Genomic DNA, 27,524 nt, shown 5'->3' with positions numbered 1-27,524 from the left:
GTAGACCGGAATTTATAGGGTAGAGAGTGTAATAAGGTGTTGCTTAAAGGGACAAAAAGTCTTCTGGGCTAGCTATAGCATATAGAGATGGCCAATTATTCATTCAACGTTCTTCACATTTTCTTCTTTCTAGCTTGCTAGGTTTTTCCTCTGTCTTGCTTTTTGGATTAGTTCGCTCATCAACTTTTTTAATTATGCATGCAAGTGGACAAATCTCTTCTTCTTTTGCATAGAAAATTTATCATCCTACTTGTACAGGCCCTTCTATTTAATATTTTAACCCCAAGCCTTGGCTGTTTCATCTAAACAACTCTTCACCCTCTTGGTTTGTCTCCATTATCCTGCCAAATGTTCCATTGTCAATCCTCTGTATGTGTTGCCATGGGTTAATTCTTAAAAGCTTCTTCATGAACCATCGGGCACTTAAATTAACTGGCTAAGGGTTGATCCCTTTTAATTAAAGTTCTCGAGTTCGAATTTTAATTAGATATGTAATAACGATTAAATTTTTGATGGGAGATTTAATTTAAGTATCTGCAAATTATTGACTGGTTTAATCTGAGTTAAAAATCTAGAAGTGAAAGAAAGATAGAATTTCATCGTGGAATGAATAGAAGCCATAGGAAAGTGTCTTTTTCTATTGGCTGTATGTCATCACTTCCCACCTATACACATTCACATCGAGAAGATTAATCTCACAAATTGGCCATTGGTTAATTCCAATATTCAAAATATAGAAATTTACATTTGTTATTGACCTAGGAAGGTGCATGGAAAATGCAGTTCAAGTAAAAGTTACACGGAATACTTTTTTATTAAAACAAAATGACAATGTGAATATGAATATGAATTATGAGATCAATTAACTAGTGTCAATAACAGCACGCATTCAATATCAATATATGGGTACTTTAATTTGCTAATTAAGAGGAAAATAAATACCATTTTTTAATCATCAATTTTTTATTTTCTAAATTTAGATTTTTCTTTTTTTTTACTTAGAAGCATAATTACGTTGACAATTGAAATTTATTTTAAAATAAAATAGTATTTCATTAGAGTACAGCAATTATTGATCAAAGAAAAAGTAAAATGCAAATTTAAGCCACTTAGATCCTAACTCCCAACGGTAACCAAGTAAGTACAGGCCCCATCATCTCGTTGAATGACCACGGAATTTGATCCTAAAAAGGTATTAACCATAATCAACATAAAATAAACTCTAAAACTTGAAGCGACTTTAATTAAAAACAAGACTATATACAGCTACAAGCAAATAAGTTCAGAAAGGAAAAAACATACGTTGCAATGTCGTGGCATGTGTTGTGTGAGAGAGAGAGAGAGAGAGAGAGAGAGAGAGAGAGAGAGAGAGAGCACAGTGAATACGTGGCACATGGGATCTACAGAAATCCAACTTGTGCCATGGAGACTTTTCGTTTCTCTGTTTCGTTATCAATACGGAAATATATATTAATTTCTCTTAATAATTAATTAACTACGGAGATTTTTACGAGGCTGGCCTTTAATTGCCAAAGCTAGTGAACTTCAAAGTAAAGTTGAACAGCTTTAATTCTCTCTCTGAATCGACCCACTAGCTCCTAGAGCTGTACGAATATAATTCATTAATTAGTTTCTCAGAAATTATTGATTGTTCTAGCGAAGTCCGGAAGAAACATAATTTGAGAGAAATAATGATGTGTTCATCTGTACTAGAAATGAATACAGTTGGTGCATTACAGGTACGTGGGTCAAAATCTTTTACTTAGTTCAAACGCATTATCTTCCCCTCTTTGATGAATCAGCAACTCTAGTGGCACGTGGGTCAAAGGATTTTAGAAGAGCTAGGCCTAATGAATGTTGTCACTGCCGAAATTACAGCAATTGCAACTGGCTTGGAGGTTTGCAAAAATGATTGTTGAAACGAGGGATGCAGGAATTGAAAACACTCTAAGGTCCCATTTGCTTATTAAAAAAAAATAGAATAAATTAATTAAAAAATAAAGATAAAAATAAAATAATCAAAAGAAATAGATGAGTACATTTATAAAGAGAGAGATAATTTAATTTATGAAATTGAAAATTATAATTTATAAAATTTTTAAAGAGTGATGATTTTTACATTTGTAGCATATATTAATAAATTTTATCATATTTATTATGGAAAGAAAGATAACTTAGTTTTTTTTTATTTTACTTTTTTTTATCCATTACATTCCTTTTTTTTTTAAGTAACCAAACGAGTTTCAAGAGAGCTGCTGGAACAGACCAGAGAAGTCATCTTTTCAGATTTAACATGCCCATAGAGAAAGCATTAAAGTGGCTGACTGTCTTGCCAAGAATGCTCATGGTAACTGTTGCTATTCACTCTATGCCCTCAATCTGCATAAAGCTTTGTAGTTCTGGGTCTCATGGGGGAACTTAATCCTCTCTTTTGCTTTGCTGACTTTATTTTGTCTTCTTAGTATCGTTTCATTCTCTCAAGCTTCGTGCTTACCTATTGTACTAAAAAAGAAACAAAGAAAAAAAGAAAGAAAGAAAAAGATGAAAAAAAGTAAAGAAAAAGAGATTAATACAGTTGATGAAAGGAAGATTAAGGGCCAATGCAAAAAATTAAAAAAAAACATAAAAGTGTGTAAAATTTTAAATATACTTTCTTATAACAAAATTAAATAAAAATATGTGGTACACTCTCTGAAAAGTAATTTAAAAAAAATGAAATTTTTAAAATACTGTTTAAAAAATCATGCCATAACTTTTAAATAAAATTAAAATTTTTTAAAATGTGTCCAATATATATGTGGGCACCCTCAATGCCTTGGAAATTAAGGTTGTCAGAACTGGTACTGGGTCACAGTTTCATCACAAGATCATAACCAACTGATTCTTATTATATTTGAAATCTCGTCAATGAAAACTGACAGATTTTGATGCATTACATATACTCTAATATTTCTCGTACAAATCTCCATGTTTCCTTTGACTCCAATGTTCCTTCTCGACCGGCCTATCAAAACCAAGATCGATCATTAGCTCAAATCTATCCCATCGCCAATAGCTATAAATTTGTTAATTAATCTGTGATTAGTTTGATATATTTAATTATATTTTTGAATCTATATATCTATATATATCCTAACATTTCGTTGAGAAGCCAGAAATTTGGTTGCATGGGATAAATATTTTTATTGAGCAATAATAATACAGCTTTACATGTGTAAGATTTTAAAATATCTGAAGACGGAAAAGTCAAACAATATTGTTTAATACAATTATTATTTATTGATGGCTGGGAAATTAATTAATTGAGTGCAATAATGCAAACACTTTATGCAGCTCAATTCCTCTTGAGAAGTTGGCCAAGGATATATTAAAAATATACCAAGTTATAACATACTGTACAAAACAAGAAAAGCATGAAAAACCAAACAGAAGATTCAAACAGAGTTCAATATATATATTTTTTAATTAAGAGCCCTACTCATTGACCTTTGTTTCTTATTTTAATAATTATCTTCAATTAGTGCAGATTTTAAATCAAACACGTAGTAATTAATAGGAAGGAGGTATAAGCTAAGGAACCTCGGCCACGTAGAAATATAACAAGAAGAAACCATCAAATTTCAAAAGGCACTCATTATTAATTATTTATATTTTAAAATTAATAGTATCCTTATCATCAAACAGACTCAGATCTTTGGGACGAAGAAAACATGCTTCTGCTTGTCGACTTTCTCCCTAAACAAGAATCTTGGCATTGACACTAATTTTTTAATTAATTATTCCCAGAAAAAGGTCCAAAGAAAATTAATGAAAAGACAGTGCATTGTATATATTTTTCTTCACAAAGAAGACTAACCTATTAGCACTATTCTGATAATGAGAAGATAAGCACGCAAGTAAATGACCTACCTAACCATCTATCTGTAATAATCATTGGTGCTTCAATTTACCCATTGCTTTATGACTATCAATTAATTTTAATTTTCTAGCTCTCAATTTCCTAAATCATGCCGACTCTGTTAGAAAAAATTGAACTATGTATATTCACACTATATTGCTCCATCCATTCCTAATTACTGGACAAAGTTAATCAACTTCATGGTTCTTAAGAAATTAATGGTAATTGATATTCTTAAACTTATAAAAAATATTTGATTATATTTTCTAATTTTTCCCTTCACTAAAATTTAATGATTTAGGAATTACAATTTAATACAATTAAGGAGAGGCAATGTTGGAGTAAAAATTAATTACTCCATCTATATCTATATTTATAATCAAACAGGACTTTAAAATTTTATTTTATAATTAAGAACGAAGGAAGTACAACTGTTATTTTTTTTACCACCCATTATTTTTTTGACTATCCAACATATTAACCTCTAATTCATTTTGGAAATCAAAATCTCACCTACTAATAAGTCTCATTAAATACATCTAGCAACATTATTTTTTCAAAACAAGAATATAAATTTAAAAAAATACCATTTACTTAATAACCTTAAATATACTCTTAATCAAGGTACTGAAAACCGGACCGGTTATTGAATCGGCCAAACTCAGGGGTTAGGGGTCATGGGTTCAACCGGGGGTCAAACCGGAGTCAGACCGGTTATAATAAAATAATATAATTTAAATAAAAAATGTATTAATTCTCAATACGTTCATACATATCCAAGTCTTAATATCTCATATAACATATAACAATAATTCTAACAATAATAAAGTATAACAACATTTCTATATTTTTTTAAAATAAAGTTAACTAAATGATAAAAAAATTTCAATGAGTTAAAATAATAGAAATAAAAATTTATTTTAAAATAAAAGATAATAAATGAAAGTGATATATTTTAAAAATTATTTAATTAAATAATTCAAATTAAAAAATAATATAATATAATATATATTTATACTTTTTGATTTCTTTTTGCTTCTTTCATCCCCTTATCTGACATAAGTATATTTTTTTTACCCTATGACTCTATTGACCTATCATTAATCATTATCATGTCAAAAATAAATATACATCTTGGTTAATCATTATCAATTTTTTTTTTAAATTTCAACCCGCCCAACCCGCCTGAACTGAGGGGTTGGGCGGGTTAATCGGGGTCACCTGGGTTAACCCGGGTTAACTTAAAACAAAATAAAAAGAAAATTGGACCGGACACATGGCCGGGTCACCGGTTCACGGTCGGACCGGCAGGTCCGGTCCGGTTTTAAAAACAATGCTCTTAATTGGTATTCAATAGACAGAGGAGGTAATATTAAAATAAGTCTATTTAATAAAACTTTAATCTTTTCAAAGTATCTTATATTTTAAGATGTTGCATCTCTCCTAAAAATGTTTTATAATTTGAAATAAAGGGAGTATTGTATTCTTTTACTTTTTTTGTAGTCCTCTAAAATATTTACCATTACTATTACTTTCAAACCAGACAATGTGTATTGAATTTTATTCACTGTAGACACTTTAATTTCAAGGAGTTCAGACACTAAAAAATTTGCTCAGACACTAAAATATACATGCACAAACACCACCACGAGCTTTGATCTGAATTAGATTTTACAAGTTTCTAGTGTACGTACATCTTTCCCAGCAGAGAAATTAAGCATGTGGAAAGAAAAGACCTCAACACATTATCTGTCTCAGACATCATCGTGTGCTTTCTTTTTTCTTCTTCCTCTGACAATGTTCATAAACTGAAATGGACATTCATATGCATGTAATGGAGACACACACACACACACACACACACATCCAATTATAATTTATGATAATGAAAATGGGAAAAAAATCATAATTTCACTGCTTAATTCATTTTATTTCCGCTCACGTTTAGTTGTGATTTGTGATGGGGAAGATTCTAGATTCATATACATAGAGTACTCAGCACACACACACACACACACACACACGCACACGCCCACGCACACGCACACACGAAACCAAGTAATGGTGATGATAATTAACAATGGATACTAATTAGTGGCTGCAGGTCTGACCTTAATATTTTTATCCTTGTTGATGAACACTAATTAATTAGTAGTTTAAATATCTTATGGAACGGGACGACCCAACAAAATAATGAAAAAAAAATGCACACGAAAAAAAGAGATAACAGAAGACAAAGTTTTTTGTTGGGTCAGAGATAAAAATATTAGAGTTTAGGTTCAAGCGATATCTTCCTCTTATTTCCCTTTTATTAGGTGAGTTCCTCCTATTATTTCTTACTTTTAAGATTTATTTTTTTGCATTTTTAACAAAAACATCAAGAATTTATTTTTCTGGTTGCTCTTCTAAATTAATGCTTCATTTCAAAATTGGCACACTAACAAATTAAAAACATTATTCCCCAAACTTTGAACAGATTAAAATGCATCGTCATATCTAAGTTAAAATAATTAATAAATGGTAATGAAGAAGCCATTTCATTTTGCCTATGTGAACTGAAAAAAAAGTCCTCCGGTAGCTTCATTTTTGTTCCCCAAATTGAATGTGATTTTTTAATCCAAGATTTATATGTGATTGTTTGCTATAAATTTTTCATTACACATAGATATCTTCTTATTAAATATAATCATATTCAAGACACAGTTTGAAACTAAATACAGTCACTTCTTCCAATAGAAATTCAAACATTAATTTACTATATTTTGAGAGACTAGCCAATTCCGCTAAATACAAGTCTGTTCGTTTGTTTGCTTTGTTTTAAAGTTTATATATGCACTAATTTTATAACTAATTAATTAAACTTAATTTTTCCTTTGTAACATGAATTAACGTTGCTTTCCTTAATTTTTCCTTGTTATATTAGGATACAAAATCTAGGGACAGAATTGCTGAAGTCTAATAATGTTCAAATCTGACTAGGTAATATTAAATATCACACATATAGTTAAAAAAAAAAAAAAGAGGAATGCTGTCTAATCCACACAACACTGGGAGACAACAGTATAAAAACCTTATGAATGGTAAGATATATATACATATATACAGATATATATATATATATATATATATCAATATTAGGCTTTGGTAAAAACAAGTAGAGCATAAACATGAACCTTTTTTTGTAGGGCTTGTAAATCAGAACTAATATTTTGCACGTAATGTGTTGGTTCTGCCTCTTGGGTAATCACTTAGGCTCAAGCAATAAACAACCTACAAATATAAAACATTCGAACTGCGTAACCCTACGTACCTTGTAATGTGTGAGGAAGGAATATCACGCTTTGATTTTCTGCATTAATATATAAATATTACTGATCACTTTGCTTTTGGTTCAATGACAAGCTTTAAAATGAGATTATAATGCGTTGCAGGTTATGAACTTCGTTGTCACGACACGTTGGACCATATCTTTTTTTTTTTTTAAACAAAGTTGTCTGAATATAAAACACTCTTGTATGTGTCGTCACTGGGTTGACGAAGATGCTTCAAATTAGACTTATTTTAGAGAGGCAAATTCTTAATTCTCATATGCTAACAGTATTCTCTTTGAATAAGACACTCATGACTTATTGCAGCAGTCCAACGAATACGTGTTAGTGATACAATTAATTAAAATAATAATTTTCTCAATCAATCAGACTGTTACTACTTACTTTTATATATATATATATATATGATTTGTGTGTGCACTTTTTGTAAAATATTAATTAATTAAGGAATACCTATTAGTTGGCTAGTTCAAGTTGTTCTTTAATTACCTTCTCGTTTGGGTCACTCCAACCAATGTCAAATATGTCAAACCCTCTTCATATGATACTCATTTTATTAGGTTTTAGTAACTATTTTACTTTCTTAGTCTTCTCTTCACCAATATACTCTCTCCGGTTAGAATTATAGGGCAAGTTTTAAAATCCTGCAGACGCAATTTTTTCTAATATTACCCCTAATTGCACCAAATTGTAATTTCGAGGCAAATTTTATTATAGTTATTAATTATAGTGAATGATAAAATTGAAAAGTCAGACTTTTTTTCTTCAAGTGTAAGAATATTAATTATCAATTAAGAATCATGAAATTAATTAACTTTGCGCTACAAGGAGTAATTTTTTTTTTACCAGACCTATAAGGAGTAATGATGATTATCTTTTTATACATACACAAACACAACACACACGCACACTCAAGTTAATTACGAGGATGATGCACTAAAAAATTTATAAGGCCATGTGCAGATGATACTTGCTCATTGACTTAACACTACCAAAACACATATATTTTGTGCATCTATGTGTCCAGATTAATACCCCACAATATCCTCACACCAAAATCTATTTTTAAAAGCAATGCAAATATAGTTATATTACTGACCCCGTTTGGTGCTTTATATGAGGCATTATTGCATGGACCTAATGTATCATATCATCCATGCTCTGTCGGATTAAAACATGTCATGTTATACTTATTTAATCAAATAAAATCTTATGTGTCATTTTTTTAATAACTTTATTTTACAGAATAGAATGAATATTTAATTCCTTATCTTTTCTCTCTTTATCATCATCAATAACAAAGTCAAATTATATATACAATCATATAATATGATATGTTTTAATTGGATAGAACATGAATGACATAGTGTACCAAGGTTATGCAAGAATTTATCGTTTTATATAACTTGGATTTTTTCAGGTTTAATGGAGTTTATTTGTATAATTTTTCAAAGGTGATGAGTTTATTACCTTTCTATGCTTAACCCAAATTTAATTCGCTCATTTAATAAAAAAAAATATATCCAATCAGCGTTTAACTTTGATATTTAAATTAGTGAGGTTTCACTTCGTGAACCAAAAAAAAAAAATGTGACTGCCCTTAATATCATAAGTATATTATAATATATTTTCAAGCGGTTTTAATGTGAAAGAGATTGGCCACTCATGTTCTAACACGTGGACAAAGTCAGATAGAAGAAGCCGACTTTGACCACAATGCAAAAGTCTACCCCGCGTGTTAGGTTTAAACTTTAAAGCAACAGATGCTGCTGGTGTCACGCAATTTGACTTTGTGGATTTTCTACCCAAGACAATTTTTTTAATTATTTATCTATTTTTATTTTCAGGCAATGGGAAATGCAAAATTCGATTCTGCGTAGTGTAGTCATGTGATTGAAAATCGAGTAATATGAAAGGTAGGACAAGGGCACAAGTATAGATTTTTTTTTATTTTTATGATCGCAATTTTTAGGCCAAAAAAAAATTAAGCTAGCAGGGTAAAGAAAATCGAGACTTGTATGTCATTTGAATTGTTTAGCCTGCATTTATGAATTTTAAATCTTATTATCAATATATGACATAACAATACCCCAAAATATGTAAAGAACAATCATATACCACTAAATATGATTATTATTTTTCAATCATTAAGGACTTGTCTGTCAATTAGTTTTAATATCAAAAGACTTGTTATACATATGGAGAATAAAAGAAAGATAAAAATCAAAACTTATAATTTGTTATTTCATTCTAGTTATTTTTTAAAGAAAATGTCATTTCTCAAAATAAAGTAGTAGTTGATTTTTAATTGTTGGACTACTAACAAATTTTGCACATAGTAACTCGTAATTTGATCTTTCATTTTAATTATTTTTCCAAACAAAATAGTCATTTTTCGAAAGAAAGTAGTAACTAATTTTTAGTTGTTAGACTTTACTAATGAAAAAAAAAAAAGAAAAAATACAATCTTTGATTCTTATAATTTTATCAAGTTTTTTTAGCCTATGTAGTTTTTTTTTTTGTATTTTTAGTTTTTATAGTTTTAAAAAGATTAGATGAGCTATATTTTCTATATCACTATAATTTTTATTTTTAAGTGACTATAGTTTCTATAGAGACTGAAAATAATGAAAAAAAGCTATAAGGATTAAAAACAAAATTTAATGAAACTATAGGGATTAAAGATTATATTTTCTCTATAAAAATTGCATAAAGCAACTTGTAATTTGTTATTCCTTTATAGTTATTTTCTCAAGAAAACTAATCATTTCTACAAAAAAAAAGTAGTAACTAATTTTTAATTATTGGGTTTCATTTATAAAAAATTTTGCATAAAACTTAAAATTTACTATTTCATTCTAGTCGTTTCTTCAAGAAAAAAACTGGTCATAAAAACGTAATGATTGATTTTCAGTTGTTGAAATTTGCCGTTTCAAAATAATAAAAAAAAAAAGAAAAGCAAAAATATGAAGCCAGTTCTCAAGGATTAAAAAATAATTATCACCTTTCATGTACGTGACTATCATTTGTATATTTTGAGAATATTTATTTACTCCCTCTGTTTAAAAATAAAATATGTTTTTTGAGAAGTTGAATGTTAAAAAATGTAAGATATTTTTAATCTTTCAAGATGTAATCATTGTCTTTTTGTCAAAAGTGCTCATATTGATAATAACTTTATATTTATTGTACGGTATTTAATAGGGGTACATATGAAAAGATAGGATTAGTTGAAAAGTAGGTAACTACTTTATTGAGGGGTGAGATTCAGTTAAAAATGCCTTACATTTTTGAACGGAGGGAATATCATTTTCCCTAAAAATGATTTTTTTTCTGAAAAAAAAGAGATACTTTCTTGTTTTTGTTTAATTAACATAAAAAAAAAGATATACTTTCATAAATTCGATAATGCACAAATCTATATGGTAGTACTAAATATCAAATATTATATTTCCTTTATTAAATAATATAAATATTTTTTGAAGAGTTATATGTTAAAAAATATAAGGTATTTTGAATCTTTAAAAGTGTAATTATTATCTTTTTTTAAAAAAGTGCCCATATTAAATAGATTATTTTAATATTTTTTTAGGGTACAACATTTTATTAAATATGAGTAAATATGAAAAGATAGGGTTAATTTAAAGAAAAGTAACTACTTTATTGATGGTAAAATTTGATTAAAAATGCCTTACATTTTTTAACAGAAAGAGTATAAGAAATAAAAATAATAAAAACTAAGTCATCTAAATGAAATTTAAAATCGCTCAAAGTTATTTTTTATAATATAAATATGTGAAATAACACATTGAAATCAATGTCAATAAGAATATCAAATTTTAAGAAAGTTATACTATTTACAAATTATAAACAATGTAACTTATTTTTCAGTCACTAAAGCATTTTTTATATAACCTAAGACCAGATTCTGATTCATAACTCCATTAGACCACCATTTTTGTCCATGACAGGGGCTTACTTTCATATCCACTTCAATTGGAAAAAAAATTCTAGCAATTTTTAATTTATAATAATAATTATTATTAAATATATTTTTCGTAGATTCTATAAAATTTTAAAATAAATTGCATTATTCATAACTTGTAAATAATATTGACCTGCCACAAATTTTATATTATAAATTAATTAATACTTTTTTAAATTGAGAAATACTCGAGATGGAACATTGTCATTGATCAGCATATACACATGTCATCCACGTTATCTTTACCACCTAAACTAAGTGATAATTGAGAAATGTGCGAGGACATTTTCCTCATTAATGATTTTTATTTGAGAGATTAAAATGGAAAAGTTCTCATAAAAATTATCAATCTGAGAAACTAATACTAAGTCTATTAAAAATCCAATTAAAAAAAAATTATGAAGAAATAAATTGGGAGAACAAATTATTACGAACGATCCTTTGCTGTAAGTTATTTACATCCTTACCCTCTGTAAGTTGTAACACATTCTGTGATTCAACTCTTGTCAAATCATAAACTTCATTTACATCACAGTTTACAGCAGAGAAAGCAGAGCGAAACTCGAACTCTTTATTCTATACATTCAAGGAGAAAATGGGGAAGAAAAGGCACACGAGGCTGTACAAAAAAACTTTCCAACTCAAATTGATGACTACTTACCCTGTATCTTCTTCCATTGAATTCTTAAATTGTCTAATCTGCAGCCGAAATCCATGGCCACGAAATAACGTCATAGAATCACCAGTTTGAGATCAAGCAGGTGGAGAACTACGCCATGGCTTGAGCCATCATGCACCGATAAGAGAGCTGCTGTTCATAAAGGCTCCGGAATATTTTGTACTTTGTGTCATGGTATTTTCTCACCTTAGGGTCTTCAGATGGATGAATGACCTGTCATAATTTACTCCTTTGATTAAAAGATACCAGGGGAAATAAAGAGATCACGAAGCTTTATTCCATAAAGTGAAACACTGTTTCTGGTGACAGTAATGAGCTAGGACATCAGATTATAAACCTAACATCTGATGAATCGTCAAAAGTCATTATAATCCAAAGCCGCTCATCTTTTACCTGCTAATAAGATGCATACAATATGACTACATGCAACCTCTCGCTGCCTACTGCCACCTTGGCAACACAAGGGTGCGGAAACAAATCACATCGTGCTTAGCCAATTATGCAGCATTTCACATTTTCCAAAATTTATTAGCAGGTTCACTAAAGAATCTGACATCAATTTTCTAAGTGCATTCCTCTGTTCAAGAGTTCTCTTTTTTTGTAGCAAGAAAGATGTACATAAACGAAGTTGAACCTTATTCATGTTATTTATGGTGGTTTCACCATGCATCACAGGTCCTAATACTTTCAACGTCGGTATCCATTTTATGAAAATGCTGATGATGCAGAATCAAGACACAGTTGGAAGGCATAATCCCTACATGTAACAGTCTAAAATCAACCTTTAATCCTCATCCGGATACAAAAACAAAAATGTGAGTTTTTGAGATAGAAAGGCAAACACACCTGACCCGCAGCGTTCAGGGCTTTCATGGCCTCACTAAGGGTAGAAAATTTCTTAGAAGCCACAGCACCCAAAATAGCAGCACCCAAGAGCACAGATTCACTTTCCCTTGGAAGAATTATTGGGCAGCCTAGGAAAATTTTAGCCGCGACTCAATTTCAAAAATGAAATTACAAATACAAAATAAAGTGACAATGACGATATGAACTTCTAAAGAAAATCACAGAAAATCCAGCAACCTTCACCAACATCAATTGAATTTATACTACTAATAATCCATCTTGTGGAACAATTTGACCTAGTTTTTGTACGAGACCATAGGATCCCAAATGCTCATGAAGTCATGATTGTAACGACATTTGAAATACTAGATTCTTTTTTTTTTTTTGTTGCAATTATTATGAGTTATGACTTTCAAGCATCCTTCGTGTGATTCTTCACACTAAAAAAGGGTCAATATTAGGGTAGCAGAAAGATTCTTCACACACACAGAAACAGATAGAGAGAGAGACCAATAATATCAGCATGTTCCTGAATGAACAAAGGATTCTTTGAAAGGCCACCACATGCAAGCAGGGTCTTGATCTGTGAGCAAAGGGCAGAAGAATCATAAAAATGAAAAAATGTCAGCACCTGATAGAACTCTGATCCATATTAACAGATAATGAATGCAGAAACAGATAGAATATGGGGAATTCCTTAGATTCTGACATAAATGATGAATAACTGAATTAGTGTTACAAAAGGGAAGTCACTGATTCTGACCAAAACCCTATTCCCTAATACTGAAAGAAGATTACAAGAAAGCAATGAAACAGCAACAAGAACAAGTCCCTCGCTGGTGTTCAAGACACCAGCACTCTCCTCACTACTATCTGACTCTCAAAACATGGTCTGAGTGCCTCCAAAACAACAAAATATTAATACAAGCAAAAGGTGACCCTTAGCATCTAAACTAAATCTACAGCCACCCTATAACACATTATGACCTAATCCTCATTTTCTGGACCCTTAGGATAAACATTCTGACCTCTGGATATTTCTTTTCCACTCCCTAATTCACCCTTATTTTCTCTTACATGTCTGGACATATCTCGAGGTTACATCAGTACCGAATCAGTAATCCTAACCCCAACTAATGGCATGGCTTTATAACAACTAGTGATAAATTATTTTTAGCCTCTCACAAAATGTAGATTCAACAGACATATACAAGTGACTGTCATAATTTTAAAAATCCTAGCTCGTTGTTTAATGTGAAGGACAAAATACAAAGATGTTTAGCCCTGGATTTTCTTTCCGACAACAGGCTTTAAAGGTTTAGTTATCAAACCACTATTTAAGGTTTTGAACAACTTCTTAGGCTTTCAAGTCAGATGGTTCTTTGAAACTGAGGTGTATAAAGCTCAGTGTTATGCCACATCAGGCTCCCTAGCTGATCATGCATTAAATGTTTTAGCTGAACACAGGATATGGTAAAATATTATCTATTCGTAGAAGCTTAGTGTACTAAATTCCTTTACAAATCTTACAACAAAGTAGTTGTTCCCCACACGCAATCAGTACCCAAGGTCTCAATCCCATACTAATTATGGAACAATGCTGTTGGATAGGAGTCCACCCAATACAGCATATATTGAAAGTTTTAAGATCGATCTTATGCCATATAGTCAAAACAGAAAAACCATCAATAGTTACCTAGAAATACAGCTGCCACCATATATCATCATTTATAGTTTGACAAACTTCGCCACTAACTTTTTCATCTAATAGGCATGCACCTCCTCCCCTTAAAGAACAAAGGACAAAGCAAATATAGCATCTAACAAAGGTATGTTCAGACTCCAGGCAAATATCAGAAAATGTGCTGAGGCTGTTCAATAATAGCCAACGCAAATATATATGTATATATTATCCTTGAATATTTGACATGTGCATCCTTACTTTGTGACCATGGGCATTGCAATGCTCAACAATATGGCGAGTGCCATATGCAATTCCCTGCACAGTTGCCAAGTATAGAAGGGCCAACTGTTTCTCACTTGTGTCAAGTGTCAAACCACAAACAACACCTTTTGCTTTTGGATCTGCAATGGGAGACCTAAACCATCATATAGAGAAGCCTATTATTTGGAAGCCGCCATAGCTAAAACAGATGAAAGTTTGTCAGTAAACAGACACCTGTTCCCATGGAAGTCAGGAAGAACGTGTGTATCTTCAGTCAAGGCAGCAACAAACGGATGGTTCTGCTCAGACAACAACTTTTCCAAGATCTTGTTCAGAAGTTCAAAGACAGAAACCTCTGAAAAGTTATAGCAAAGAACAGTCAGCCTGGCTTATATATCAGTGTGGAGTATGCTCCAAATAGTGCAACAATCTTACTTTGAGAAGCAGCTAGATTAGCAAGGTGAGGAGAAGCAGCATGGTTTTCAATTACATGATCCAATAATGCACCAGTAGCACTCTGACCACCTTCCGTGAGCCAATATTCTGGTACCATCGCTGAACAAATAAAGGAAAAATGGTTCACCACATAGAAGAATCCCAAAGGAGCAACTGCAGAGTTGCTAATTGATCCTAACAAAATTAAATGAATGAAAATGAAATTGGGCATCATTCACATGATAGTGTGAAATGTAATCTCCAATTAAATTTAGCTTCCAACTTTATGTGCCAATACTAATGTTCTACAAAAAGAATTTATCATAGAGTAGAATTTGTTTTCATCAAATTTAACCGAAAAATTATGCATTCAGGTTATCAGTTTTGGTCCAAAAAATGGTTAATAGTTGGTATTTTAGTAATAAATTAAAAAAATAAAAGTCATAGTGCAACTTTTTGTTTGAAGTGATGCCATGTATATTTTGAAAATTGGAGGTAAATCTACATGATGTTAGGGGAAAACACATTCATTGGTCCCTATAGTTTCATTGGATTTTCCTTTTAGTCTCTGTAATTTTTTTCAATGTTTTCAATTCCTACTCTAAAACTGGGTGACATTTACTTCTCAAGTCCCAATAGTTTCAAATTTTTCAATGTTTTTAGTCCCTATAAGGACCAAAAACAATGGAAAAAAATACATGAACTTAAAGCAAAACCTGATGAAATTATAAGGACCAACGATTATGTTTTCCCTGATTTCAGCAAAATTTAAGAGGACTATATAATTTATTCACACAATAGTTTGTGTCTATTAAAAGAAGCAACAGTATGATCTAGATGTGGCAATTTGCTCATAAAATGGAGAAACTCTAATGATGTACCTGACCAAAATGGTCCCCAAACCCCAGGAATGAACAGCTTGCTCTGTGATATAGCCATATGGCAAGTAGAAGTTCCACAGACTAACACCATGCGGTTGCAGATTTCTTCCTTAGCATGCCCAGAAGATACAAAACCTCCTGTAGTTGAGCAACAATGTTTCCTTTTTCTAACTTTAAGGTGTTAAAAGGGGCAAAAAAAATGGATGTGTTGTGTCATGGTAACCTTTAAGTTCAGAATCTGATGGGGGCATACTTTCCATTACCCCAACACCACCAGCATGAGCATCAATTAGTGATGTCCCAACAGGAATTCCTTCTACTAGACCCAGTTCCTGAACATTTAATAAGCTCCTCAGAAGAATTAAAAGCTACACGTTGGAGTCAGTAGCAATAAACTTAGATTCACATTAAAGGAGGAAGGTTGTACTCATATTGCCATTAAGTAACATATTTGCTACATTAGGGTATTCCTAAGGATCACCACTTTAAATTAATGTGAAATCTTGAGAACAAATTTCTTGCCTGTGCTGCAGCAGGAGTAAGGCCACTACCCAAAGCATGGCCAGGGAAAGCAACACTTCGTCCTGTTATCATGAAACATTATCATGTTAAGCTGCAGGAAGAGAGAATTGACAGCTGATGGCAAAAACAGAGTCCACGGTTCATTAAATAAGCACAGAAGATAAGGTGAAATTAACACAGTAAGAGCCAAAAGATTCCACAAAATTATCTCCTGAAGTTCAAATGTGATGAACATGTAACAAATAACTTAGTCCAGATAAAGGTCATTGCTTGCATACAAGCTTCCAATTTGGTATTTAAAATGCTTTGTAACAGAGCGTCCTATTTCCAATTGGATTCTGCATGTGATCCACATAAGGTGGTCACAATACTTGTGACTTATTTAATTAGCTCGAATATCAGTCATGAGTATACCTATCTTAGCGTGATGTCCTTCAATAAGATCACCCAGCCCTATCTCTTCCCAAAATTCATCATCCCATCCACAAGCTTCCATATCTCGAGAGTCTTTATCATTTACTTGCTGCATGTGTGCATGACCAAGATATGTCCACTTACAAACAGTGGTGCACAGGCTACGAGTATCATCTCCAGTTGCCCTAGAAAATTACCGCATGCATTCATCAAACATTCATCAAATTGAAGTGCACTTGGCATGGATGCACATATTCTTGATAGCAAGAATACAGAATACCTGTATGACAACCAATCACTCAAGTCCATCCACCTGAAAACCATAGACCAAGATTCTGGCAAATTTTCTTTGACCCACAATAGCTGAAAATTATAATTGTATCAGTAAATAACTAAAAAAGCTACAATCGAATTCACAAAAAAAAAATTTCACCAATTTTGAATTATGTGTATGATAACATCAACAACACATTACATGAAACACCCCCATGCACCACTGACCAGGTTTGGTAGCCTTGAATCTTAAATGGTAAATCTTGCATATTTACTTATAATTGTCTGATAGATAAATTTATTCACTCAATGCTACGCTCCAAACAAGAATACAAGTATGCTGGACACACGGATCTTGAGGACCAAAGTTTAAGGAGCCAAGAGACATTCACTGAAAAATACATTCTAATCTAATGCTAATATTAGGACTTCATCATAAATTTTCCATCACATGGATCAATAACTTCTAGGATCCAGATCAGACTATTTCAGGTTCCAGGGTGATGTGAAACGGGATGGAAAAGGGAAGAAAGAAAAGAGAAAGGGAGAGGGACATAGAGCATATTGGAGGGAGAGTGTAGATGAGAAGTCTCAATATTCCTGACTAAGCTCCCAAGTCACCCAAACTACGATTTGTAGCTTCAGTCTAGCCATTAGTTTGGGAATGATTTCCAGCGACCGGAACAAGGTGGATCCAGGGACCTGTGGATTCCTGTGCTTTTTTCTTCAGAGTTCATAACCATATAATCTTCAAAGTCTCGATTCTCAGGCATTATTAACACCAATCATACAGCCCAATAAAGATCCTTCCACTCTTTTTACTTGCATATCAATCCAACCCTAAATATAATTTATTTAAACCATCAGTTCACAATTTTTTCTGTTCCATATGTTATTTAATTTTCCTGTAAAAAATAATTCATTACTAGATAATTCTTACAAATACTATCATATGTGTATGGCTGATAAACTACTCTGATAAACCTTGATGCTTCTAGTTACTTCAATAAACAAGAGAAAACAAGTTTCTCTCACGCAGTTCATACCCAGCATCTATCCCAATTGTAGAAATAGTTTCAGGTACTTCTAGCAATTATTGTTATACTAGTTAAGATTGAAGCATTCACAGACAAAATGAAGTTTAGAATCACACTACAATCAGCAAATTGAGCGTTTTTATGTAGAAGAAGCATACAAAATTTATACACATGATAAAGTAGACAAAAAGAAATCTGCAAAAAAGAACGGGAAAGAAAGAAAGATGAAAATATATGTAGTATGAACAAAGCCTGGGGTTTGGTATGGCTGAATATCAGAACAAAAGACGGGTTCAGCTATATGCTTGACAAAAGAATTTAGTAGAGGAAGGCAAACTACATAAAGCAGCAAATGGTGAAACAACTGGATTAGTTCAGATGATACCTTTGGAGGCTCCATTTCAGGTGAAAGAGCTCCACCACAATACTGTAATACAGGCGAGTTACTGGAATTGATCCTTTCAGCTTGCTCTACTGCTCTATGATCCATCCACACTATCACATTCCTTCTTGAATCACCACTCCAAGAGATCGAAACAGGAGAGCCATCAGCATCTACTGCAACTGCCATAAATGACCAGTTATATTTATGTGCATACAAATCAATATTCATCGCTGGTAAGAAGGAAAAAGCAACTATGTCAGAAATGTTACATACCAAGAGAACAAGTAGCCGCAAATCCCAGACCCTTTACTTCTTCAGGTGCAACTTTTGCTGAAGAGCAAGCCGCTTTTACAGCTGCACAGATTGCATGCCATATATCTGTAGAAGATTGCTGTTTCAAAAAATAGAACATCTTAACATATATGTTTACACAGGAACCAATCTGGAAATAAAAAAAAAACACTCAATGTCTGAGCTGGAAGATGGACAAACAATTTACCCAAATAAATTTAAGTAGAAGCATGGTTCAGATGTCTTTAAGTTGTTGAGGCACAAGGCTCTAGCATAAAATTCTAGAGTCTAGAAATTAAAAAAAAAAAACTTACATCTAGTATAATATTAAAGCCTTAAAGACCACCAGAGCCACTAATGTTAACTGTGACAAAACTTCAAAAATTTTAGACGAGCTTCATTTGCCAAGATATGGTAGTAATCAAACCGTGCCAAGGACTTGTCATATAATTCACACAGTCAGTTGAACATGGTATAGAGTTTGTACCCTAATTATGAGACTGATAGAGCCCATTATTTTCATAAGACATATCAAAGGAAGTCAAAGGGAGGAATAACTCTAGTGGAAATACTTTAACTGGTCCAGGGACTTATCCGTCAGTCCCTAGCCGTAAGGAACAGTGATTTGTAATCTTTTGTCATGATTATAATCTTTTGGGTAGTATGGGCCGTGGGTAAGCCATACTGAGGGTATTAGTAGTCTTTGGCTTGGAGAGTGGGGAGAAAAGAAGAGAGTGGTGAGGAGAGACTGGCCTCTCGAATGCCAGTGGTAGGGAACTTGTATTTTGAAGCTTGAAATCTAGTGGCTGGAGTTATCTTGATTTATAGGGAAATAGAGTTTTTTGCTAGAATCAGAGAGTGTCCTTGTAACTCTGATTCGGTCCACTCAGCTCATTATTATAAAAAAAACTCAGCATTTTCCTCTCATATTTAGTGCTGTTATTGTCTTAATGTAGTGTTTCTGTTGTTTTATTGTTTGGGTCACATTATTTGGTATCAGAGCGGTGAGATTTCTGGGTAAATTGAGAGAGAAGTTATGGCGAGAGAGTACAATATGCTGACCAAGAAGTACAGGAGTTGAAGGAGACAGTTGGGGTATTAACTAAGGATGTAGGTGACATCAAAGATACATTGAAGGCAATTACCGAAACACTGGGGCAGATAGAAAAGAGGATACCAGGGCCACGTGTGGAAGAACAAGAAGGAAATCATCATGAGGAGGCTTCTGCGACGAACCCAGGGGGAGATACTGAAGGTGGCAAGTATCGAAAATTAGAGCTACCTGTTTTCTCTGGCGAGGACCCCATTGGATGGCTTTTCAGAGTCGAACGCTATTTTCACGTGAATTCTGTAACAGAACAGCAAAAACTGGAGGCAGCCGCGGTATGTCTTGAAGGTAAAGCTTTAAACTGGTACCAATGGCTTGATACAAGGACTCCACTGAGCAACTGGCCTGAGTTCAAAAGAGAGTTGTTGCGACGGTTTCATTCCTCCCAACCCGGAGGTGAGTACGAGAGGTTATTCACAGCTAAACAAGAGAAATCTGTGCTTGAGTTTGTAGAAGAATTCGAGTTATTGTCAGCGCCATTAAGGGAAGCTTCAGAAGAATGCTTAATTGGAGCTTTTCGTTCTGGGCTTAAAGATGAAATTAGGGCGGAGCTGAAACTCGCCAAAACTACCACATTGAGAGACCTGATGGAGGTGGCCGTGTGTATTGATGAGAGAAATCAAATGCTGGCTGAAAGTAAGGAATCTAAGGCAACCCGAGCCCAACGCACCCATTATGGGCCAAGATCCGATTCGGCCCAACCAGTGTATTCTGCACGTGTAGCCCATGTGATAGAAGGCAGCAAGCACGCGACAACACCAGCGTCTTCCTTCACAGAAAACACGAGGCGGACTGACGCAAAAACAGAGCATTCGAAGGCTGGGAGTACATCGAATTGGAGTTCTGCAGTGAGGAAAGGAAGCAATTCTCGGCGCCTATCTGATGCTGAAATCGCAAGAAGGAGAGAGCTAGGGTTGTGTTTCAAGTGCGGTGATAAATATAATCCCACTCATCAGTGTAAAAACAAAAATCTCCAAGTTTTGATCATGGAGAAGGGAACGGACCGAACACTTGAGGAGGAAGAAGTAGAACTTGAACCTGAACTTGAAGTCGAAGGTAATGAGAATTCTGAAAAAGAGACGCAGATGGAGTTGTCTTTAAACTCCATGGCGGGATTCAGCGACAACCATACCATGAAGGTCAAAGGGACCATTGAGAGCACTGAAGTGATCATACTCATTGACAGCGGGGCCACTCATAATTTCATTGCTGAGGATTTGCAGAGCAGGTTGAAACTACTCACTGATGAAATTTCTGAGTATAAAATTACAGTAGGCGACGGCTTTACCTTAAAAGGGAGAAAGTGTTGCAAGGATCTCTGTATGAAGGTACAAGGGCTTAATATCATTCAGACTTTTTACCCATTCCCCCTAAGTGGTGTTGATGCTGTATTGGGAATGGAATGGTTGAAATCACTGGGTGATGTGAGAGTGAACTGGAGCCGACTAACGATGAGGATTGGTGAAAAAGGAAAGCAAGTTTGTCTACAAGGGGACCCAACTCTCACCAGAGCACAAGCCACCTTCAAATCCTTAATGCGCTCAGTAGGGAAGAAAGGGGAGGGATTCTTGATTGAATACAATGGCCTGACCAGTAATGGTGAAAGTACAGAAATTCTGAACCCGGAAATTCAAACATTATTGGAAAATTTTCCAATGGTTTGCCAAGCTATTGAAGGGCTTCCTCCATCCCGCTCCAAGGATCATGCTATTATAATAAAACCGGGGGAGCAACCTCCAAATATTAGGCCTTACCGATACCCCTACTTACAAAAAAATGAAATAGAGAACATGGTGAAAGACATGTTGAAATCTGGAATTATACGGCCTAGCAACAGTCCTTACTCAAGCCCGATATTGCTAGTGAAGAAAAAAGATGGAAGTTGGAGGTTTTGTGTTGACTACAGGGCATTAAACAAAATTACAGTTCCTGATAAATTTCCCATTCCCGCTATTGATGAGCTACTTGACGAATTGAAGGGAGCCACAGTGTTTTCAAAGCTGGATTTAAAGTCCGGGTACCATCAAATCCGAATCAAAGCAAGGGATGAACACAAAACAGCATTCAGGACACATGAGGGACATTATGAGTTTAAGATGATGCCATTTGGATTAACCAATGCTCCCTCAACCTTCCAGTCCTTGATGAATGAGGTATTCAGGGAATATTTGCGCAAGTTTGTGCTGGTTTTTTTTGATGATATTCTTATATACAGCAGTGATGTAACCGCTCACTTGAAGCATCTGAGGACAGTATTTTCCGTCCTGAAAGAAAATCAGCTCGTGGTAAACTTAAAGAAGTGCAGCTTTGTTCAGTACAAGATTGAATACTTGGGGCATCTGATTTCAAAAGAAGGGGTTCAAGCCGATCCAGCCAAAATAGAGAGCATGATGAAGTGGCCAAAGCCTAAGAATGTGAAATCCTTGAGAGGATTCCTAGGGCTGACCGGATACTATCGTCGTTTTGTCAAGAATTATGGGAAGATTGCTAGTCCTCTCACTGATTTACTCAAAAAAGACTCATTTAAATGGTCAACGGAAGCAGAAACGGCTTTTGAAAAACTCAAAACAACTATGACCACACTACCTGTGCTTGCAATGCCTGATTTTACCCTTCCTTTCGAGTTAGAAACCGATGCCTCTGGCACTGGTGTAGGGGCTGTTCTAACACAGCAAGGCAGACCTGTAGCATACTATAGCCAAAAACTCTCTACTCGAGCACAACAATGCTCCATTTATGAAAGGGAGCTCATGGCTATTGTCATGGCAGTCAAGAAATGGCGGCATTATCTTTAGGGGCATAAATTCATCATTCGTACAGATCAAAAGGCCTTGAAATACTTGCTGGAGCAAAGAATAGTGGAAGAAAACCAGCAGAAATGGGTCTCTAAATTATTGGGATACAAGTTTGAAATTGTGTACAAGCCTGGGAAAGAGAATAGGGCTGCTGACGCATTATCCAGACAAGAAGAATCACTGGAATTGCTGGCATTTTCTTTATGGCAATATAATGATGTGGAAGACTGGGAGAAAGAGGTACAGGCTGACCCAAAATTGAGAAAAATTCTGCAGCAACTGATCACGAATAAAAATGGGGTGGAAGGGTACAGCGTGGTCCATGGCTGCCTGCACTACAGAGGCAGACTGGTGCTACCAAAAAGATCTACCAGAATTTCCTTGCTACTTAGGGAGTTCCATGATTCTCCGATAGGGGGGCATTCGGGTTATTTACGGACCTACAAGAGGCTATCTAATGTAGTGTATTGGGAAGGAATGAAGAGGGATGTCCAGCAATATGTGGCAAGTTGTGAGGTGTGCCAGAAGAATAAGTACCAAGCTTTAACTCCTGCTGGTCTGTTACAGCCATTAACTGTTCCTCAAAGTGTTTGGGAAGATATTAGCATGGATTTCATCACCGGGCTTCCCAAATCAAAGCGGTATGACACCATCCTAGTAGTGGTGGATAGACTCACAAAATATGCACATTTCTTCCCTCTTGCCCACCCTTTTTCTGCAAAGGATGTTGCTGAAAAGTTTTTAGCTGAGGTTGTGAAGCTACATGGTTTCCCTAAAACCATAGTTTCAGATCGAGATAGGGTTTTCATTAGCCATTTTTGGCAAGAATTGTTCAAACAAGCTGGAACTCAACTTTGCCTTAGTTCATCTTACCATCCAGAATCCGATGGACAAACGGAGGTGATAAATAGAAGCTTGGAAACTTACTTGCGTTGTTTTGCCAATGAGAAGCCTACTCAATGGGCTAAATGGTTGTCTTGGGCTGAATATTGGTATAATACTTCATTTCATAGCGCGGCGGGCATGACACCTTTTAAGGCAGTGTATGGAAGGGATCCTCCTACTTTTTTAAAATTTAGTGGCGAACCCTCAGCTGTAGAAGACGTGAATGCACAGATTCAGGTTCGAAATCAGATCATTGAGCAATTACGGGAAAATTTGGCTAAGGCTCAAAGCAAAATGAAGGTGCAAGCTGACAAGCATCGTAGGGATGTGCATTTCGAAGTGGGGGACCTTGTTTATGTGAAACTTCGACCTTATCGGTTGAAAACCCTGGCTCGGAGGGACAATGAGAAGCTTAGCCCACGTTTCTACGGACCTTTCAAGGTTCTTGAAAAGATCGGGACTGTGGCCTACAAGCTGGAACTCCCACCCACTGCCCGCATTCACCCTGTATTCCATGTTTCTCAGCTAAAGCAAACAGTTTCAGCTACTGTGGTACAACCTTCCATTCCCCCAATACTTTCTAATGAATTTGAATTGCAGGTGCAGCCTCAAGATATAAGAAAGGTTCGCAAGCTTATGAACGGACAGCGAGAGGTGTTGGTTAAATGGCAAGATTTACCAGAATTTGAGAATTCCTGGGAATGTGCAGAAATGATTTGCCAACAGTTTCCAACTTTTCCCCTTGAGGACAAGGTGAAACTCTTAGGGGAGGGTAATGATAGAGCCCATTATTTTCATAAGACATATCAGAGGAAGTCAAAGGGGAGGAATAACTCTAGTGGAAATACTTTAACTGGTCCAGGGACTTATCCGTCAGTCCCTAGCCGTAAGGAACAGTGATTTGTAATCTTTTGTCATGATTATAATCTTTTGGGTAGTATGGGCCGTGGGTAAGCCATACTGAGGGTATTAGTAGTCTTTGGCTTGGAGAGTGGGGAGAAAAGAAGAGAGTGGTGAGGAGAGACTGGCCTCTCGAATGCCAGTGGTAGGGAACTTGTATTTTGAAGCTTGAAATCTAGTGGCTGGAGTTATCTTGATTTATAGGGAAATAGAGTTTTTTGCCAGAATCAGAGAGTGTCCTTGTAACTCTGATTCGGTCCACTCAGCTCATTATTATAAAAAAACTCAGCATTTTCCTCTCATATTTAGTGCTGTTATTGTCTTAATGTAGTGTTTCTGTTGTTTTATTGTTTGGGTCACATTAGAGACCAATGAGACAACCAACATATTAAATTTGTGGCTGTCCTACTTGAGCTGCATGTAGATTTATTGAAAGTCCAATTAGTCAAATATTGTACCTCAACATGGACACCATCTTTCCATATCTGTATTGGGCTGCTAGACGAACCAAGAAGCTTCCCGTTTTCATCAAAGACGCCTGAAATTATAGAAAAAGGACCATGTCAGGAAGAAAGAATCACAATGATTGCTAAATGAGAATGGGATATGCTATAGTGCTATAGCTCATAGCTCAACACATCTCTTGACACTACACCACATGCGTAGTGTTGCAATTTTCAAATGGCTCCAGCATAGCTGATGCTGCAGGAGCTGTTTTTGTGTAGATATAGTTAGTGCTACAGGTCCTATTTATAAATAAAGCAATGACCCACATAATTTAAGTGATTTTGCAAAGTCCACTGCTGGAGATTAACTTGACCAATCTCACTCAAAAAATATTGAATTATCTAGTATTCATTAACCATATCAACAGCAAGAGAAGAGGGCAATGGTGTTCTCCTCTTCTTGAGCTCTTATATCATGAATGGGGGAAAACAGTAACCTCAGAAGATGAAGAGGAAATTGAGGAAATGGTTAATGATGAGCATCGTAACATGTTGCATATGATGAAGGGGGACTGTATGAATATCTTAGGAATAAGCTTAAAATCAAAAACAATGTTAAACAATATTTTTTTTTTTCAAGATTTGAGTACTCAACGTGATTTATGCATGATTATTACGTTTTGATGAATCCTATTTTGTTTTTTTAATGTGAGTTTGGGTTTTTTGTGTGTGTGTGTGAGAGAGAGAGAGAGAGAGAGAGAGAGAGAGAGAGAGAGATTATCAACTACAGTTCAAATATCTTAAAATTGTAACGTGCATTTTCATGTAGCTGCTCATGAAATGCTATGCGCTTTAGCATGTCAGAGCCCTTGCTGCCACAAATGCCCTATATACTATCAATAACTATGACATTGTCATTTATAATAATTTGAAAGATTTAACAAACATTTGTTACCAGGTAAAAACACTGCTTGTAGTGCAGTGATCACACATTATGAATAATATTTAATTTTGAGTTATCATTGTTGTAACTCATAAAAATCTTAATGTAAAAATATGAAACGTTAAGGGATGACGCCTATTAGTTGGAAGGCATTCAGATAAAATGGTGAAAGAGGGGAAAAAAACAACCACAAAAGTTGTTAAATGAGAATCTAGATATGTTATAACTTGCATAAAAATTTCTGAACTTACAATGGAATGCAGAAATTGGCAATGGACTAAACGCACGAAACAAATTCCTGTCTCGGAACTCGGAACAACAGAGATCAAAAGTAAAGGCATGTTTCAAGTCCCAACTTCATCCACAAACTACTGACATTCAATGTCCAATAAAACCACTTGAGCAACAATCAGTCGGTTTAGTATAAATGTCAGTGGCCTCGCCTCACTAAGCATGAATAAAACCATCATCATCATCATCGAGATCAACGAAGATGGCTTATTCCAACAATTGCCGAAGAAAGCAAAATTAAACACCAAATCCCGACACGAACTCGATTACCAGACCATTACTCAACAAAACAAACTCAAACACACATAAACGAATGACATTAAAAAAAAAAAAAAACAACGCACCTGCACGGGCGCTGCCGGTGCCGACGTCAACGCCGAGGAAGACACAGCGATTAGGGTTGGCGGGAGGAGTGGGAGAGGAAAAAGACATCTCAAGGAAGACAGAATGAAGCCGAGGACTGCGAGGGCTATAGTATGGTGAGCGAGGCTGTTGGCCGAGAAGTGGCGTGGTTGTGTCAGGACGTGCTCGCCTTCTCCCAGACATTCTCAATCACTGTTTCTGTGTAAATATTTATCTTTTGTTTTGCTTTCCCTTTCCAGAAATTTTTTGATTTTTCTGTTGATTGGGTAATCATTAACCTTTAACCAGTAGTAATATGAATTATCAATAATCGAACTCTTTTCTTCCTTTTGGATTTCGACGTTGTATTTCGGATTAGGATTTATCGATTCCTTCTCAAAATGGTAGGCATAGGATAGGCGCATGAGACGATTTTGGAAGTTGGAATGATCAGTGAACCAATTTTTGTGTTGTTAATAACGAAATAATAGCACAAACAAGGGATACGTACAAATTGTCAACTAATAAAAAAGAATTTTATCCCATAGTTTTATATATTATGAATCAAATTTTTATTAATTGAAATAACCTTTATTTATAATCTATTATATACTTTATTTGATTATTTTCAATGTTCAAAGCTAGGGATTTGCGTGCACCACAATTAGTCAAGGATATTTCACCTTAAGTCATAATATAAGACTTTTATTAGAACTCTTATTTAATTTAAAATATAAGATATTCACTAAATTTTATATTTTTTCAACTATTCACATTCTTTATTTATTATTTTTATTTAAAAAATATTTATTAAAATTTTAATTCTCATTAATAAGACATTTATATTGAGTTTTTATTGAAGATATAATTGAAAAGGTTATGCAATTTTTAAAA

At 34.2% G+C, this 27,524-nt stretch overlaps 1 protein-coding gene across 5 annotated transcripts; it reads right to left on the bottom strand.

Moving 5' to 3' along the window:
- Window positions 1-11,623: 11,623 nt before the first annotated feature.
- On the bottom strand, window positions 11,624-27,020 carry LOC129309049 (uncharacterized). 5 transcript variants are annotated; one of them, XR_008592783.1, is made up of 16 exons: window positions 26,633-27,014; window positions 25,067-25,146; window positions 18,903-19,020; window positions 18,630-18,808; window positions 17,215-17,297; window positions 16,935-17,119; window positions 16,521-16,582; window positions 16,222-16,330; window positions 15,999-16,136; window positions 15,118-15,312; window positions 14,917-15,037; window positions 14,680-14,836; window positions 13,248-13,320; window positions 12,738-12,865; window positions 12,526-12,648; window positions 11,969-12,104 (listed from the first exon to the last, which is right to left on the bottom strand). XR_008592783.1 is itself a non-coding variant. In XM_054950392.1 (15 exons), exons 1-15 carry the CDS (start codon window positions 26,832-26,834, stop codon window positions 11,982-11,984), a joined length of 1,947 nt encoding a protein of 648 aa, XP_054806367.1. In that variant the 5' UTR covers window positions 26,835-26,999; the 3' UTR covers window positions 11,624-11,981. The 5 variants fall into 5 exon arrangements, 3 of the variants coding, with proteins under 3 accessions (XP_054806367.1, XP_054806366.1, XP_054806368.1); XM_054950392.1 differs by lacking the exon at window positions 12,526-12,648 and having other exon boundaries at window positions 11,624-12,104; window positions 18,630-18,802; window positions 26,633-26,999; XM_054950391.1 differs by lacking the exon at window positions 12,526-12,648 and having other exon boundaries at window positions 11,624-12,104; window positions 26,633-26,989.
- Between the last annotated feature and the right edge of the window lie 504 nt (window positions 27,021-27,524).

This window comes from Prosopis cineraria, unplaced genomic scaffold (genome assembly GCF_029017545.1).
Source record: "Prosopis cineraria cultivar Desert tree isolate PC_DT_omini unplaced genomic scaffold, ASM2901754v1 PC4, whole genome shotgun sequence".
In the NCBI taxonomy this organism is placed as follows: Eukaryota; Viridiplantae; Streptophyta; class Magnoliopsida; order Fabales; family Fabaceae; genus Prosopis; species Prosopis cineraria.
Note: the sequence above shows the minus strand (reverse complement) of the source record. Positions and strands in the feature narration are given on the sequence as shown.